At 46.0% G+C, this 13,061-nt stretch overlaps 1 protein-coding gene across 18 annotated transcripts in view; it reads right to left on the bottom strand.

Annotated features, from left to right (window-relative positions):
• Window positions 1-13,061, bottom strand: part of zmiz1a (zinc finger, MIZ-type containing 1a) — a 411,800-nt gene that overhangs the window by 44,399 nt on the left and 354,340 nt on the right. For 15 of the 18 annotated variants that reach the window (XM_041176087.1, XM_041176086.1, XM_041176089.1 and 12 more), the window contains one exon: window positions 1,429-1,582. In XM_041176087.1, the coding sequence (XP_041032021.1) occupies window positions 1,429-1,582 (154 nt within the window). Of the gene's footprint in view, window positions 1-1,428; window positions 1,585-4,047; window positions 4,127-9,700; window positions 9,721-13,061 lie in introns of those variants that run through there. The other 3 variants (XM_041176102.1, XM_041176096.1, XM_041176094.1) reach the window with 3 other exon arrangements.

Below are 13,061 nucleotides of genomic sequence, written 5' to 3'. Positions count from 1 at the left end.
CCTAAGAGATCAGCAGATCAGAAACAGTCCTAAGAGATCAGCAGATCTCCAGCAGTCTCAAAAGATCAGCAAATCAAACAGTTCCAGAGATCAGATCAGCAGATCACAGACAGTCCCAAGAGATCAGCAGATCACAGACAGTCCCAGAGATAGCAGATCACAAGCAGTTCAAGAGTTCAGCAGATCAGAAATAGTCCCAAGAGATCAGCAGATCTCAAGCAGTCTCAAGAGATCAGCAGATCACACAGTCCTAAGAGATCAGCAGATCTGAAGCAGTCTCAAGAGATCATATAAGATCAGTAGATCACAGGCAGCCACATAGATCAGCAGATCACAAACAATCCCAAGAGATCAGATAAGATCAGCAGATCACAGGCAGCTACATAGATCAGCAGATCGCAGTCACAAAAGATCAGCAGATCACAAACAGCCCCAGTGATCAATCACAAACAGTCCCAAGAGATCAGCAGATCACATACAGTCTCAGAGATCAGCAGATCATGAGCAGTCACAAGAGATCCACAGCTCACAGACAGTCCCAGAGATCAGCAGATCACAAGCAGTACCAAGAAATCGGCAGATCACAAACAGTCCCAAGAAATCGGCAGATCACATACAGTCCCAGAGATCAGCAGATCACGGGCAGTCCAAGAGATCAGCAGATCACAAACAGTCCCTAGAGATCGGCAGATCACAAACAGTCCCTAGAGATCGGCAGATCGCAAACAGTCCCTAGAGATCGGCAGATCACGAGCAGTCAAAGAGATCAGCAAATCAGATAGTCCCAGAGATCAGCAGATCACAAGCAGTCCTAGAGATCAGCAGATCACAAGCAGTCCCAAGAGATCAGCAGATCACAAACAGTCCAAATTGATCAGCAGATCTCAAGCAGTCCCAATAGATCGGCAGATCACAAACAGTTCCAAGAGATCAGCAGATCACAGTCCCAAGAGATCAGATCACAAACAATCCCAAGAGACCAGCAGATCACAAACAGTCCCAAGAGATCAGTATATCTCAAACAGTCCCAGGAGATCAGCAGATCACAAACCGTCCCAAGAGATCAGATCAGAAGATCACAAACAGTCCAAAGAGATCAGCAGATTACAAACAGTCCCAAGAGATCAGTAGATCTCAATCAGCTCCAGGAGATCAGCAGATCACAAACAGTCCCAAGAGATCAGATCAGATCAGCAGATCACTAACAGCCCCAGAGATCAGCAGGTCACAGAGTCCAAGCTATCCTCCTGTATACAAAGTATTAACCCTTAAAACTCCATCTGCATCTCTCTGTATGGAACACTTATGCTAGTTTTATTTGCGATTAATGCAATGCCCCTCACTCCCCCTCCACCGCCTTAGATAGCAGAATGTCTCGGAGGACAGTTGGAAGGGAGACTGTAGAAAATCTCATGTATAGTGACTGACCTGTGAGGCCCAGGAGGGAGTGTTGGTTTCATGGAGTTCATAGGGTTCATGGGTGGCTGCATGGGCAGTTTACCAGGGGTGTCGTTCTGTCGGCTCTTCTGGTGGCGAAGTAACAGGAGTCGTCCTAAATCCTCGCACCACGACGACAGGAGAGCTGTGCAGAGAGAAAAAGACCTGGATAAGAACCTTATCCTTCCAAAAAAGAATTGTTGATGACAATTTTTAAAAGTACACATTAAGGTCTTTAAAGTTGTGAAGATTGACTGGGATTAAGTCCAGTGGTTGTCCTGGGATAGTTACTGCTCAGTCTCTTACACACACACACACAGTCACAGAGTCAAACACACAGACACATAGCAACACTGTCACACACAGACACAAACACACACCGGAGTCACAGGCACACAGCACCTCTCACACGGTATGAGTACAGAAAGAGACCCTCCTGCCTAAATCAAAGTTCACCATTTGAGAAACAGACAAAATGGAGGCTTTTTCATTTGGAGAGTTTGGCTCCTGCATTATGACCTGAATCAACAACCAGGCCCATACAATACCCACTGTAGAACTGACCCATCCTCATCCAACTGTCATCTTACATTTAAAGAGTTGTTAATTTTTATGTTTGTGGTGCGATGGTAATTTATACTCATCTGGGGCACACTTCCAATAATCCTCTTAAGCTCATTAAAAATTTCTGACATAAAACTCAAGGATTTATTGATGGCGGTGTGCTTTCCTGGGTTTGTTATTTATTCCAGCACATCCAACACAAACGCCTAATGAGAAGGATCATATTCTCAAAACATTTAACTAAAAGCGCTGATGTCTTTACAGGGAGGGAGCTCAGGTAGAGAATCACCTGTTTGTAACCTCCTCAGACATGATTGTTTCACAGGAGTTTGCGTGGATATTCTCAGTATTGGACAACACCAGCAATGTCCTTATTACAGCTAATCCTTGAATATGAATGAACACTGTGTTATATTGTTCGTTAAGAAATAGGAACTGACTGTTTTGAGAACATACATCCGGAGTGCCCCATATTGCTGCTTCACTGAAGTCATGTGTCGAGTAACAATGCATCAGTCTACCTGCCACACGGAGAGTTGTGAGAAACGCACTGAATGAAACCCCGGCATTTCGAGTCTAAAGTCTGACTATTTCAAACACACGCGCATCAGAAGAGTTAACATACGGGGGAACATTCCAGACTGCGCAGTGATGGGGGTCAGCGCTGGTTTTGGTTACGCGACAGAGGGACTCACGTTTATCTGTCACTTCACCCCACCTCTCAGAGACACCTCCAGGTACACTTTGTCGCCTCAGGTGCGAGCGCTGGCAGTGCCGATTCGGCTGGCACAGCGGGTGGCTTCACCCACCCCTGCGCCAGCGAGAGATGGAGTACCCCCCACCCCGCCCCCCACCACCCCAGGGCTCCTGCTCGCGATCCAGTGATGCCTGCTGGGAAGTGCCACCACGAATTTGTCAGATGAGAGGTGGGGTCAGCCCCTACCACCGCGGCCTGCGTAACTATTGCTTGCCGACACCGAGCATCCGGGTTCCCAAGGAGGTGTGACAAGGATTTTACAAGGATGATGTTAGAACTGAGAGGTTATAACCATCAGGAAAGACTAACAGCCCCTGGGGCAACTTCTCTCTAGAGTAGAGAAGGCCGGGGGGTAAGGGGGCACTCGGTAGAGGGCTTTAAAACTAAGGAGGCGTGTGAGAGGGGAGACACATAGAAAATGCTTCCATTTGTGGGGGAAGACCAGAAAACAAGGGGCATTAAATCTAAGACAGCCACTAATAAATCCAACAAGGAACTCAGGAGAAACCTCTTTACAAAGAGTGGTTAGAATGTGCAACCTGTTACCACAAGGGAGTAGCTAAGGCAAATAGCATAGATGTGTTTAAGGGGAAGCTAGGTAAACACAAAGGAGAAAGGAATAGGAGGTTACATTGCTGGGTTTAAATGAGGAGAGGCGGCAGAGGACTCATGTGGAGGGTAAACACCGGCATAGACCAGCTGGGCTGGGTGGTCTGTTTCTGTGCTGTCAATTCTATAAAACTCATGCATCCAGCTCAATGTTCTTGAACATACTTTAGTAAGATGCTGGATGGTGCCGAATTCTACGGTCCTGTGCAGTAGATGCCCCCAGCTTGGCTGCCCTGCTCTCAGGGGGAAAATGGAACAGCGGGGGTAGGAAATGAGAAAGGTAGGGGGGGAGGGGGTGTGGTGAAGCATCAGGAGGTGGAGGAGATTTTAAAATCAGGTTTATATTCAAAATGTTGCCTTTATTCATTCCTTGTATCAAAGCCAGGGCTAGTTTTACAATTCCACCCCACCCCCAAAAAAAATGCTTAGATGGAGTTCATGGCTGCAATAATGATGTTGATACTTAACTTTGAAGTTACATCAAACATTCTCAGTATCTCCTATGAAAAGTCAAGTATTGCTGATACTGTAGATAGCCACAAGGTGGCAGTCCTAGCAAACCATTAAACCATCAGAGCTTCTAGCATCAGGGGAGGAATTTACCAATAAGCATTTGATCACATCAGATGGATCACTATGAACGTGTCGACTACAAGCAGCCCTTGTCTTTTTTTACCCACCTGATACTATCACTGCACTGCAGATGTCATCGCTGTTGAGCGCAGCCTCTTTACATCAAGCGCAGTGCTGGGAGTGCTACTGAGAGGAACAAAGTGTACATTGAGACAACAGGCAGCCATGTCAAAACATACACACTGCAGCCTCAACAGCTCAGAGGCCCCCAGACTGCTCTGTACAATATAAACCGGCCATTTTGAGAGAGAAACGAACACCAGCAATGTGCGCGCACACACACACACACACACACACACACACACACAAAGATGATGGTGTCTGCTTGGAGTGGCTCGATTCTGAAGGTCCTGGGCTCTGACAGACAGCACTGCAAATCCCCAGCCATTTCTCTTTAAAAAGCCTCTCGTTTCCAGAATCCGTACATCTCACACAATATTTAAACCGGGCCGGAACTATCTGTTGTTGAACATGGAATCAGAATCAGAAACATTCCCTGAATGGACAATTTAACTCTACCCCCATCCCACAACACCAACCCCAACACCAACACCAACAGCGGAATCTGTAAAACTAGCTCAGATGTGTGTTGTGCTCTTCAGCTAAAATGGCAATAAATTATTCGTCTTTATTGGTAATTTTCTCTCTGTCGCTGGGCTGCCAGCACCAAGCTGAACTGACATGCACCGGGAAACAGAATGTATCCTAATGGGCTCTCTGGTAAACAGGCAGATTGTTAAAACAAAATGGCTCACTTGCTCCTGAAAAGGTAAGCCTCCTTCTGTGTCACTGTAACTCACATGTATTTTTATAATAAATGCATTTTTCAAAAGATAAGTACTGAGGCACATCTTTTGTAACAAATGCTCCATCCTCTTGTGAAGCCCTTATATCAGTAAGATGACTGGGTATTTTAACACGACAGGGGTAGGAATAGCAAGCGCACTATTTACCAGTTGTTAAAAAATTCAACTCCCTTCCTTCTCACTCATTTTTCTCTGTCCTGCTGCAAAATCTCAGCTCCTAATTCCGGACTTTGACCTTTTATTAACTGTACAAATGTTTTGTTTTTTTCTCCTCCCTTATTCTTTGATGGACCATGGGTGTCACTGCATTTGTTGCCCACCCCTAAACTGCCCTCCAACCGAGAGGCTTGCTAGACCATTTCAGAGGGCAGCTCAGAGTCAACCACATTGTGGGCCTGGGTAAAGATCCATCCCTAGTGAACCAGGTGGGTTTTTACAACAATCAATGATAGTTGTCATGGTCACCATTACGGAGACTAGCTTTATATTCCAGATTTATTTTTAAAAACTGAATTTAAATTCCACCAGCTGCTGTGGTGGGATTTGAACCCTGGGCCCGAGGGTGTTTACCTAGTCCAGTGACATTACCACTGTACTGACATTCAGTACAGATGAGCAGAAATTTCCTCCAACTAAATACCAGGAAGAGTGGGGGTATTGTCTGTCTTCAGTCCCCGCCACATGCTCCATTCCCTAGCCACCGACTCCATCCCTCTCCCCAGCAACTGGGTGAGGCTGAACCAGACTGTTCACAACCTTGCTGTTGTATTTGAACCCGAGATGAGCTTCTGACCACATATCCAGGCCATCACTTAGACCACCTATTTCCGGCTCGGTGACAGGGTCCAGCTCCATCCCTGTCTCAGCTCATCTGCTGCTAGACCCCTAATTTGTGCCCTTGTTACCTCTAGACCTGACTGTTCCAACGCACTCCTGACTGGCTTCCCATCTGACGCCTTAACTCTGCTGTTCAGGTCCTAACTTTCACCAAGTCCCAGACGTCCATCACTCCTGGATTTGCTGATCTCCAGTGGCATCCAGTCTAGAAAGGGTTTGTGAGGTTAGGGTTGGGGTTATAAAAAGCAGTGGAAAAAAATGTGCATACCTGCTTAAAAAAGCAGCCTTTGCTGCCTTGAGGCTTCGTTCCCGAAGGCAACTATATGACAGGTAGAAACTACCCTTTCTTCTAGATAGGGAATTCAGAACTAGGGACACTTTACTTGCTTGTAGTGGAGGTACAAAATGAATTCAGAAATGATGTCTCCAATTAGTTGAAGGGTGTGATGGAGATGGTGGTGTCTTGGTAATGTCACTGGGTAAGTAATCCAGAAGCTCAGGCTAATCCTCCGGGGACATGGGTTCAAACCCCATCAAATCAAAAGGTGGTACCCCACCTACCCCCAATGTTTAACCCCCCATATTTAAACCCCCACTTTCAATCAGACCAAAATTCTAAGAGATTCTTCAATTAGAAGAGGTCATTCAGATTGTTGAACCTCTACCAATTTGTTAGTCACTGCAGCTCTATCATTTCAATTCCTATTTCCTGTCCCTTTTTTGTATCTCTTTCTCCCTAAGTACATAGGAACAGGTGTAGATCCTTCAGAAACCTGAAGCCATTCAGTTAGATCATGGCTGATCTATACCTTGGAATTTGAATTCAATAAATAAACCTGGGCTGTAAAGCTCGTCTCAGTAATGGTGACCAGCGACTGTTCTAAAAACCCACCTGGTTCACCAATGCCCTTCAGGGAAGGGAATCTGCCATCCTTACCTGGTCTGGCCTACATGTGACTCCAGGCCAACAGCAATGTGACTGGCTTTTAACGCTAGCCACTCCATTCGAGGGCAATTAGGGGTGGGCAATAAATGCTGGCCTTGCCCATGCTGGCCTTGCCATCCCATGAATGAATAAAAGAAGCACAAATGCTTGCAAGAACACAGAATGCACATAGCCAAAAGACTATCGATGCCAAAGTAATTGAGGTGCTTATAAGGGAAAATTATTTCACAACACATCTATATTTTATAGCACTTCGTCACACAGAGGGTGGGGGTAGCTTGGAATTCCCTCTCCCAGAAGGCAGTGGATGCTGGGGATTAATTGAAGCTGGTAAGACGGAGATCAATAGATTCTTTTTTGTTCAGTAAGGGTATCCAGAAGTGTGGAGCTAAGGTAGGAGAACAGGGCTCAAGGTATAGGTCAGCCATGATCTAACTGAATAGCTTCAGGTTTCTGAAGGATCTACACCTGTTCCTATGTACTTAGGGAGAAAGAGATACAAAAAAGGGACAGGAAATAGGAATTGAAATGATAGAGCTGCAGTGACTAACAAATTGGTAGAGGTTCAACAATCTGAATGACCTCTTCTAATTGAAGAATCTCTTAGAATTTTGGTCTGATTGAAAGTGGGGGTTTAAATATGGGGGGTTAAACATTGGGGGTAGGTGGGGTACCATGTTGAGTATTGGTAGAGAAAGGAAGATTTGGAAACAAGAGAAAATCTGAAGGTTTATTATTGGACACCATTTGTCATGGTTCAAGTGTCAATATTGCCTCACTGGGTGAGAAATGGAGGGTGGACCTGTGGGACTGTGTGTCTGCTATCAGGAGGTGAGGGAAGGAGGCAAAGGGAAGAGAACTGGTGAGACAGAATAAAGATGCAAACAAAACAGGGGCTTCCTCGAAGCTTCTGAGCGGCATGGATCTCAAAAGTTGTGCAATAAGCAAAACGGTACATGGTATACATTTTCCTTCTCTCTCTAAAGCAATTATTTTGCCCTCGACCTCCACTCTCTCACAAAGCACAGATTGTAGGACCCTTGACATGGTTCAGTGAATAGTCACCAAGTGTGCAATTGTACAGAGAAACTTCTGGTTTCCGCTCGGTACCTCAACCACTTCCCTGCCACTTGCCATCTCAAGGTGTGACATTGGGTATTACAGGCACAAACTCGCATTTTGCCCCCTCTGGATCAGCAGAACACCTCAGTACCACTGTACCTTAGAGCAAAATCACTGTCAGATATGACAATATTTTACAAAAGGGAAGAAAATAGTGCAAACTATTAATACTGAAAGAAATGAACTAAATCAACGAGTAACCTTAATTCTTGAGAATGGATATGTTCCAGAAAAGGATGTCAGGGCAGGTCCTAGAAATGTTTCACCCTACAGCACTCACTGGGTGACGCTGCCACTGAAGTGCTGAGAGGTGCTCCAGGCGTTGCCACTAAGTGTTTACTCTCAAGTAGATCAGACACAGCATTATCGCTCTGGGACAAGCCAGCACATGGGAGCACTTCCGAATAACTTCAAGATGCATCAGTCTCTGTGCCACATCTGTGCGTCAACAATCAGCAAGGGTAAAACTGCTCTGTATACTGTGCTGCTTTCTGGTTCATCCCCAGAACACGTCAGAACTGAGGGAAAATACTCTTTCTTGATAAAGTCCCAAGCGGTTCCAAGTACTGCATCACATGTGATGCTTCAGGCCCTTTTACAGCTCCTTGGTAAAATGAAATGAAACTTTACATTAAATTCAGGTGTTGATTGTGAAAATATAATGAGGTTAAGCCACAGCAAAGAATTCCAGCGTAAATTCCAAATGAATATTTGCCTCTGGGGATGTAAACCCTGGTAGTTAGTTACCCTGGATGACTAGGCCAACTTTACAGGGCCACTTGAGCTTTGAGTCTCTCTATCTTTTAGTCATGACAACACTTGATTTTCATGAATTCCAATGCTATGCCCTTTCCTCTATTTTTTGACACCCCCACATCCCACACTGTGTCTGTCTCCTTCTTAAAACATCTCTCAACTGATTCTGCACCGGATCTTCCAAGGCATCGTGTGTACCACATTCACCCAATCATTTTGAATGGAAGTTCTGTCTCCTCATTGCTGCCGGACTATTGAATAGAATTCTCAAACACTTCAAAATTATCCCCTCTTCTCCCACCCAATCCTGTCAAAATGTAGGACAATGGCCCAGAGATGGCAAATAACACCAACAGAAAAGACTTGCATTTTTATAGTGCCTTTTACCACCTGAGGGTGTCCCTATTTACAGCCAATGGAGCACTTCTGTTTGAAGTGTGGTCACCGTGGCAATGTAGAGAATGAGGCAACCAATTTGTGCACAGCAAGCTCCCACCAACAGCAATGCAGCAATGACCAGATAATCTGTTTGGAGTTGATTAGTGCTTGGTAAATGCTTCCCAAGACACGCGGAATAGCTCCCTTGCTCTTCTTCAAAATAAAGTCCTGCGATCGTATACGTCCATCTGAGAGAGCAGACGGGACATCCAAAAGGCAGCAGCTCTGACGGTGCAGCTCCCTCTCAGTGCCAGCCATAGAATTGTTTTGCGCTCAAATCTCTGGTGTGGGACTTGAACCCATAACCTTCTGATTCCTAAAGGCTGTATATCCCTTGGACAGCATCTTCCAAACACACAACCACTACCATCTAGAAGGACAAGGGCAGCAGGCATATGGGAACACCACCACCTGGAAGTTCCCCTCCAAGTCACTCACCATCCTGACTTGGAAATATATCACCGTTCCTTCACTGTCGCTGGGTCAAAATCCTGGAACTCCCTCCCTAACAGCACTGTGGGTGTACCTACACCACATGCACTGCAGTGACTCAAGAAGGCAGCTCCCTACCACCTTCTCAAGGGCAACTAGGGATGGGCAATAAATGCTGGCCCAGCCAGTGACACCCATATCCCATGAATGAATAAAGGAAAAGAAAGAAATCTACAGCTTTGCATTGCACTGGTGGAGTGGAGTGTAAAACCAATGCAGCTGAGATTTAGTCTATGCCAATCAAGCTCATGCATGGACCTTATCACATATTTGCATAGAAACCACAATAGCAATAAGCCATACCTTAGAGATCACAACTCATCGACTGACAGCCCGCTGCATCATTATTTTTCTGATATAGATGTTATTCTAAGACCATTGTTCTGTGCCTCATGCACAGAGTTCTGATCTCAGCCACACCCTTGAAAGGTTAGAGGTGAGAGACCAGGGCACTGAAGGGGGCTGGTACTGCCTGAAGAATGGAAGGCTCCAAAAAAAACCATCTTGTGATATGACGAATGCAAATGCCAGTCTTGCCCAGACAAAGAAAATCTCAACCAATTTTCAGAAACCACAACAGGTACAAGCCACACCCAAGGTATAAGCACTATGATTAGGCTCAACTTTGCACATGTACTCTGGGACACGCCCCTCTGGTTCTGCATACTCTGCCTAGTTCATAGAATAATCCACATCCCCATCCTTTCTGCTACATGGGGCAGGATTTTCCTGTCGCTGAGCGGGGGGGGGGGGGGGATCGGGGCACACTCGTCAACGCGCAACATGACGCGCGGTGACATCGGGCAGAACTCCTGATGTTGTCCCGCCCTATTTAAATTTTCAGGAAGGTGGGGGGGGGTGGTCTCTGCAGTATCAGCTGTGCACCCGCCCACCTGTCAATGGCCACAGTTGACCACTAAACCGATCAACGGACCTGCCCGTCCAAACTTAAGGTTGGTGGACAGGCCGGGAGCCTTGGCGGGAATTAGAAAAAGCAATGAAACCTCATCCGCGGGCGGGGTGAGGTTTCGTGTAGCTTTTAAAAAAGATTTAATTCAAGCTTTTAAAAAAAATTATGGGCCTGTCCCAACTCATGTAATAGTGTCACATGAGGGGACATGTCAGGGAATTCTCTTCTCTCTTCTATCTTTAATATTTTTGACAGTAAAGGCAGCACTTAGCCTCAGGGAGATGAGTGCACTCTTTCGTAAAATGGTGGCCCCCCCACACTTCAACTTTGCCCCCAATTTGGCGGGTGGGGGTGGGGGTGGAATCCTGCCCCATGTTGCAGATATTAAAACACGACACGACCAAACTGTGAAATACAAGGGAGAGTCTGGGGCTGTGAAAGGTGCTATTTCAATGCAATTTCTCTCTTCCTTGACTGGTCCCCACCCCTCCGAAGGTACTTTCCCCCCCACCACAATGATGCCATTGGAAGGGGAGAAAGACGATATTAGCCGATTAATAGGCAAGTGCTCACTGCAGCATTCCTGGCCGGACAGGGTGAAAAATCACAGGCTGGGCAGTTTTAAAAAAATAAATCATTCTCGGGATTTGGACACCCCTTGGCAAGGGTGAGGTTTAATGTTCAGTTACCTGGAGAGGACAGTCAACCACATCGATGTGGAACTGGATTCCCTTTGAGGACCAGGCACGGGAAAGAGCAAAAGATTCACTTCCTTTAGAAGAGCGTTAGTGAAACCAGTGGGGCTTTTGTGACAATCCAACAGCTTTTGGGTCATGTTTTTCCTTAGCTGTGCTCCTGCTGGATGCCATTTCAGTGACTGCAGCTGCAAAGCGGACATGTTATCCATCTTTTATACCATTCCGTCTCACGAGCAATGCTTCTTCTCTCAGCTTTGCAACGCTGCTGATTCTTCATCTCCACTGTTCATCTCTTGGGGGGTCTGCAGGTGGGAGTGCAGTGCGAGGGCTTTGTAGGTCACCATTAGCTGACCAGTAGCCCCTTCCTCTGATGGTGATCTTCCGTGGCAACTCAAAGACACAGTTCTTTAAACTTCCATTTTTTTTTTAAATGTTCGTATGTACAGCATCACGCTGTAAGGGAGGGAGGTGGGGGTTTAATTAGTGCTGAGGACTTGGAAGAAAGTTGGGTCTCGTTTTCATCCTGAAATTGAGAAATGGGTCACTGAAAAGTGAAGCAATGCCCAGCAGCGCAACTAAAAGCGCCTCTCCTTCGCCATTCAAGACCTCGACTCCTCCAGCCACTGCTGGTTTTCACATAGAGAAACAAGTTCCAGCAAGAACATGGAAGCTTTGTTTCACGATGAATCACAACTTCTTGGAGAGAAATAAGGCATGAGCTCCACTGCCTGGGTTGAGTTAACCTGTGTGCATCACCTAACAATATTTTTCCAGCTCTTCGTTTGCAGCCTACTAAACTCACTGGTCTCCACTTTCCAACAGGAGTCAGCATCCTCAACTTAGCTTCCTATCTCGTTTTCCTCAGTTCTATGAGCTGCACCTTCAGGCTGTGTTCACTTGACAAAGATCTGCCACCAGCTCCCATTCTCACTGGGCCTATCGGGCCACCACTCTTAACGAGTCCCTCCACTGTGTGTTTCAGATACTAGCCATCCTGGCACTGGCCTTGTGCAGTGTAGAAAGCAACTGCCCATTCATTGCTTTCAAACCATACTGCAGCACGTCTGGAGAATCAGGGCTTACTTTAGGATCACCACCAATGGTGCAAGACCTGCCTGCTGGGAACTAGAATTATTCTATTAAAGCATCTGGCTCATACGATTGGGGAGTTATGTCCATTCTTTGACGCCTCATGTTTATATCGTGAGAAATGGCCCCAAACCCCTGAAAATATGCATCTGCAGTTCTACTGTTGGGGTATGGGAACTTGTTCCTGCAATGTAAACGTGGGACGCAGCAACATGAAGACCGGTTACTAGCCAGGGAGCAGGGTCTTTGGAGCCCCAGAAGGACCCAATTACTACAGTTCATATCAAACAACAATCTCTTCAACTGCCCTGGATTTCCATAGGCGAACAGCCCCCATTCACTAGCGGACTGCTTCTCCTTTGCCATGAACCATCGGAACCTTTGTAAGATGGTCTGGTGAGATGGTGGCATAGTGGTAAAGCCACTGGACTAGTAATCCAGTGGCCCAGGCTAATAATACTCTGGGGACACAGGTTCAAATCCCACCACGACAGCTGGTGGAATCTAAATTCAATGAATAAAATCTGGAATATAAAGCTAGTCTCAGTAAAAGCGACCATGCCAACCATCACGTATGCATTCACTCTGCTTTGACTGCTTGTGTAACAACTCTTCAGAAGTTATTCATTAGTTGTAAAGAGCTCTGGGACAATAACAAATTGTATTTATAAATTAAGAAAGCACGCCCCAAAGCATTTCACAGTAGTATAAGGACATTGATAAGGAGCTCGGTAAACACAAGTTATTTCTCTTCAAAGAGGAAGAACAATTCTCAGGTGAAGGCTGGCCTCTAAACTGAATTTTCATTGGGGCCGTAAAGCATAATTTCCTGGCAACAATTGTGTCTGAGGCAAATTGCTGCTTAAAATGCATTTAGACCTCACTTTATTTTCAGCGTCAAACAGCTGTGGGAGGCAGGGGAGAGGGATTACTCCTCAGTGTGCTTTACAACCTCACTATTATTTAG

Source organism: Carcharodon carcharias, chromosome 28 (genome assembly GCF_017639515.1).
Source record: "Carcharodon carcharias isolate sCarCar2 chromosome 28, sCarCar2.pri, whole genome shotgun sequence".
Classification (NCBI taxonomy): Eukaryota; Metazoa; Chordata; class Chondrichthyes; order Lamniformes; family Lamnidae; genus Carcharodon; species Carcharodon carcharias.
The sequence above is the reverse complement of the archived record's forward strand: the minus strand, read 5'-3'. Positions and strand labels throughout refer to the sequence as shown.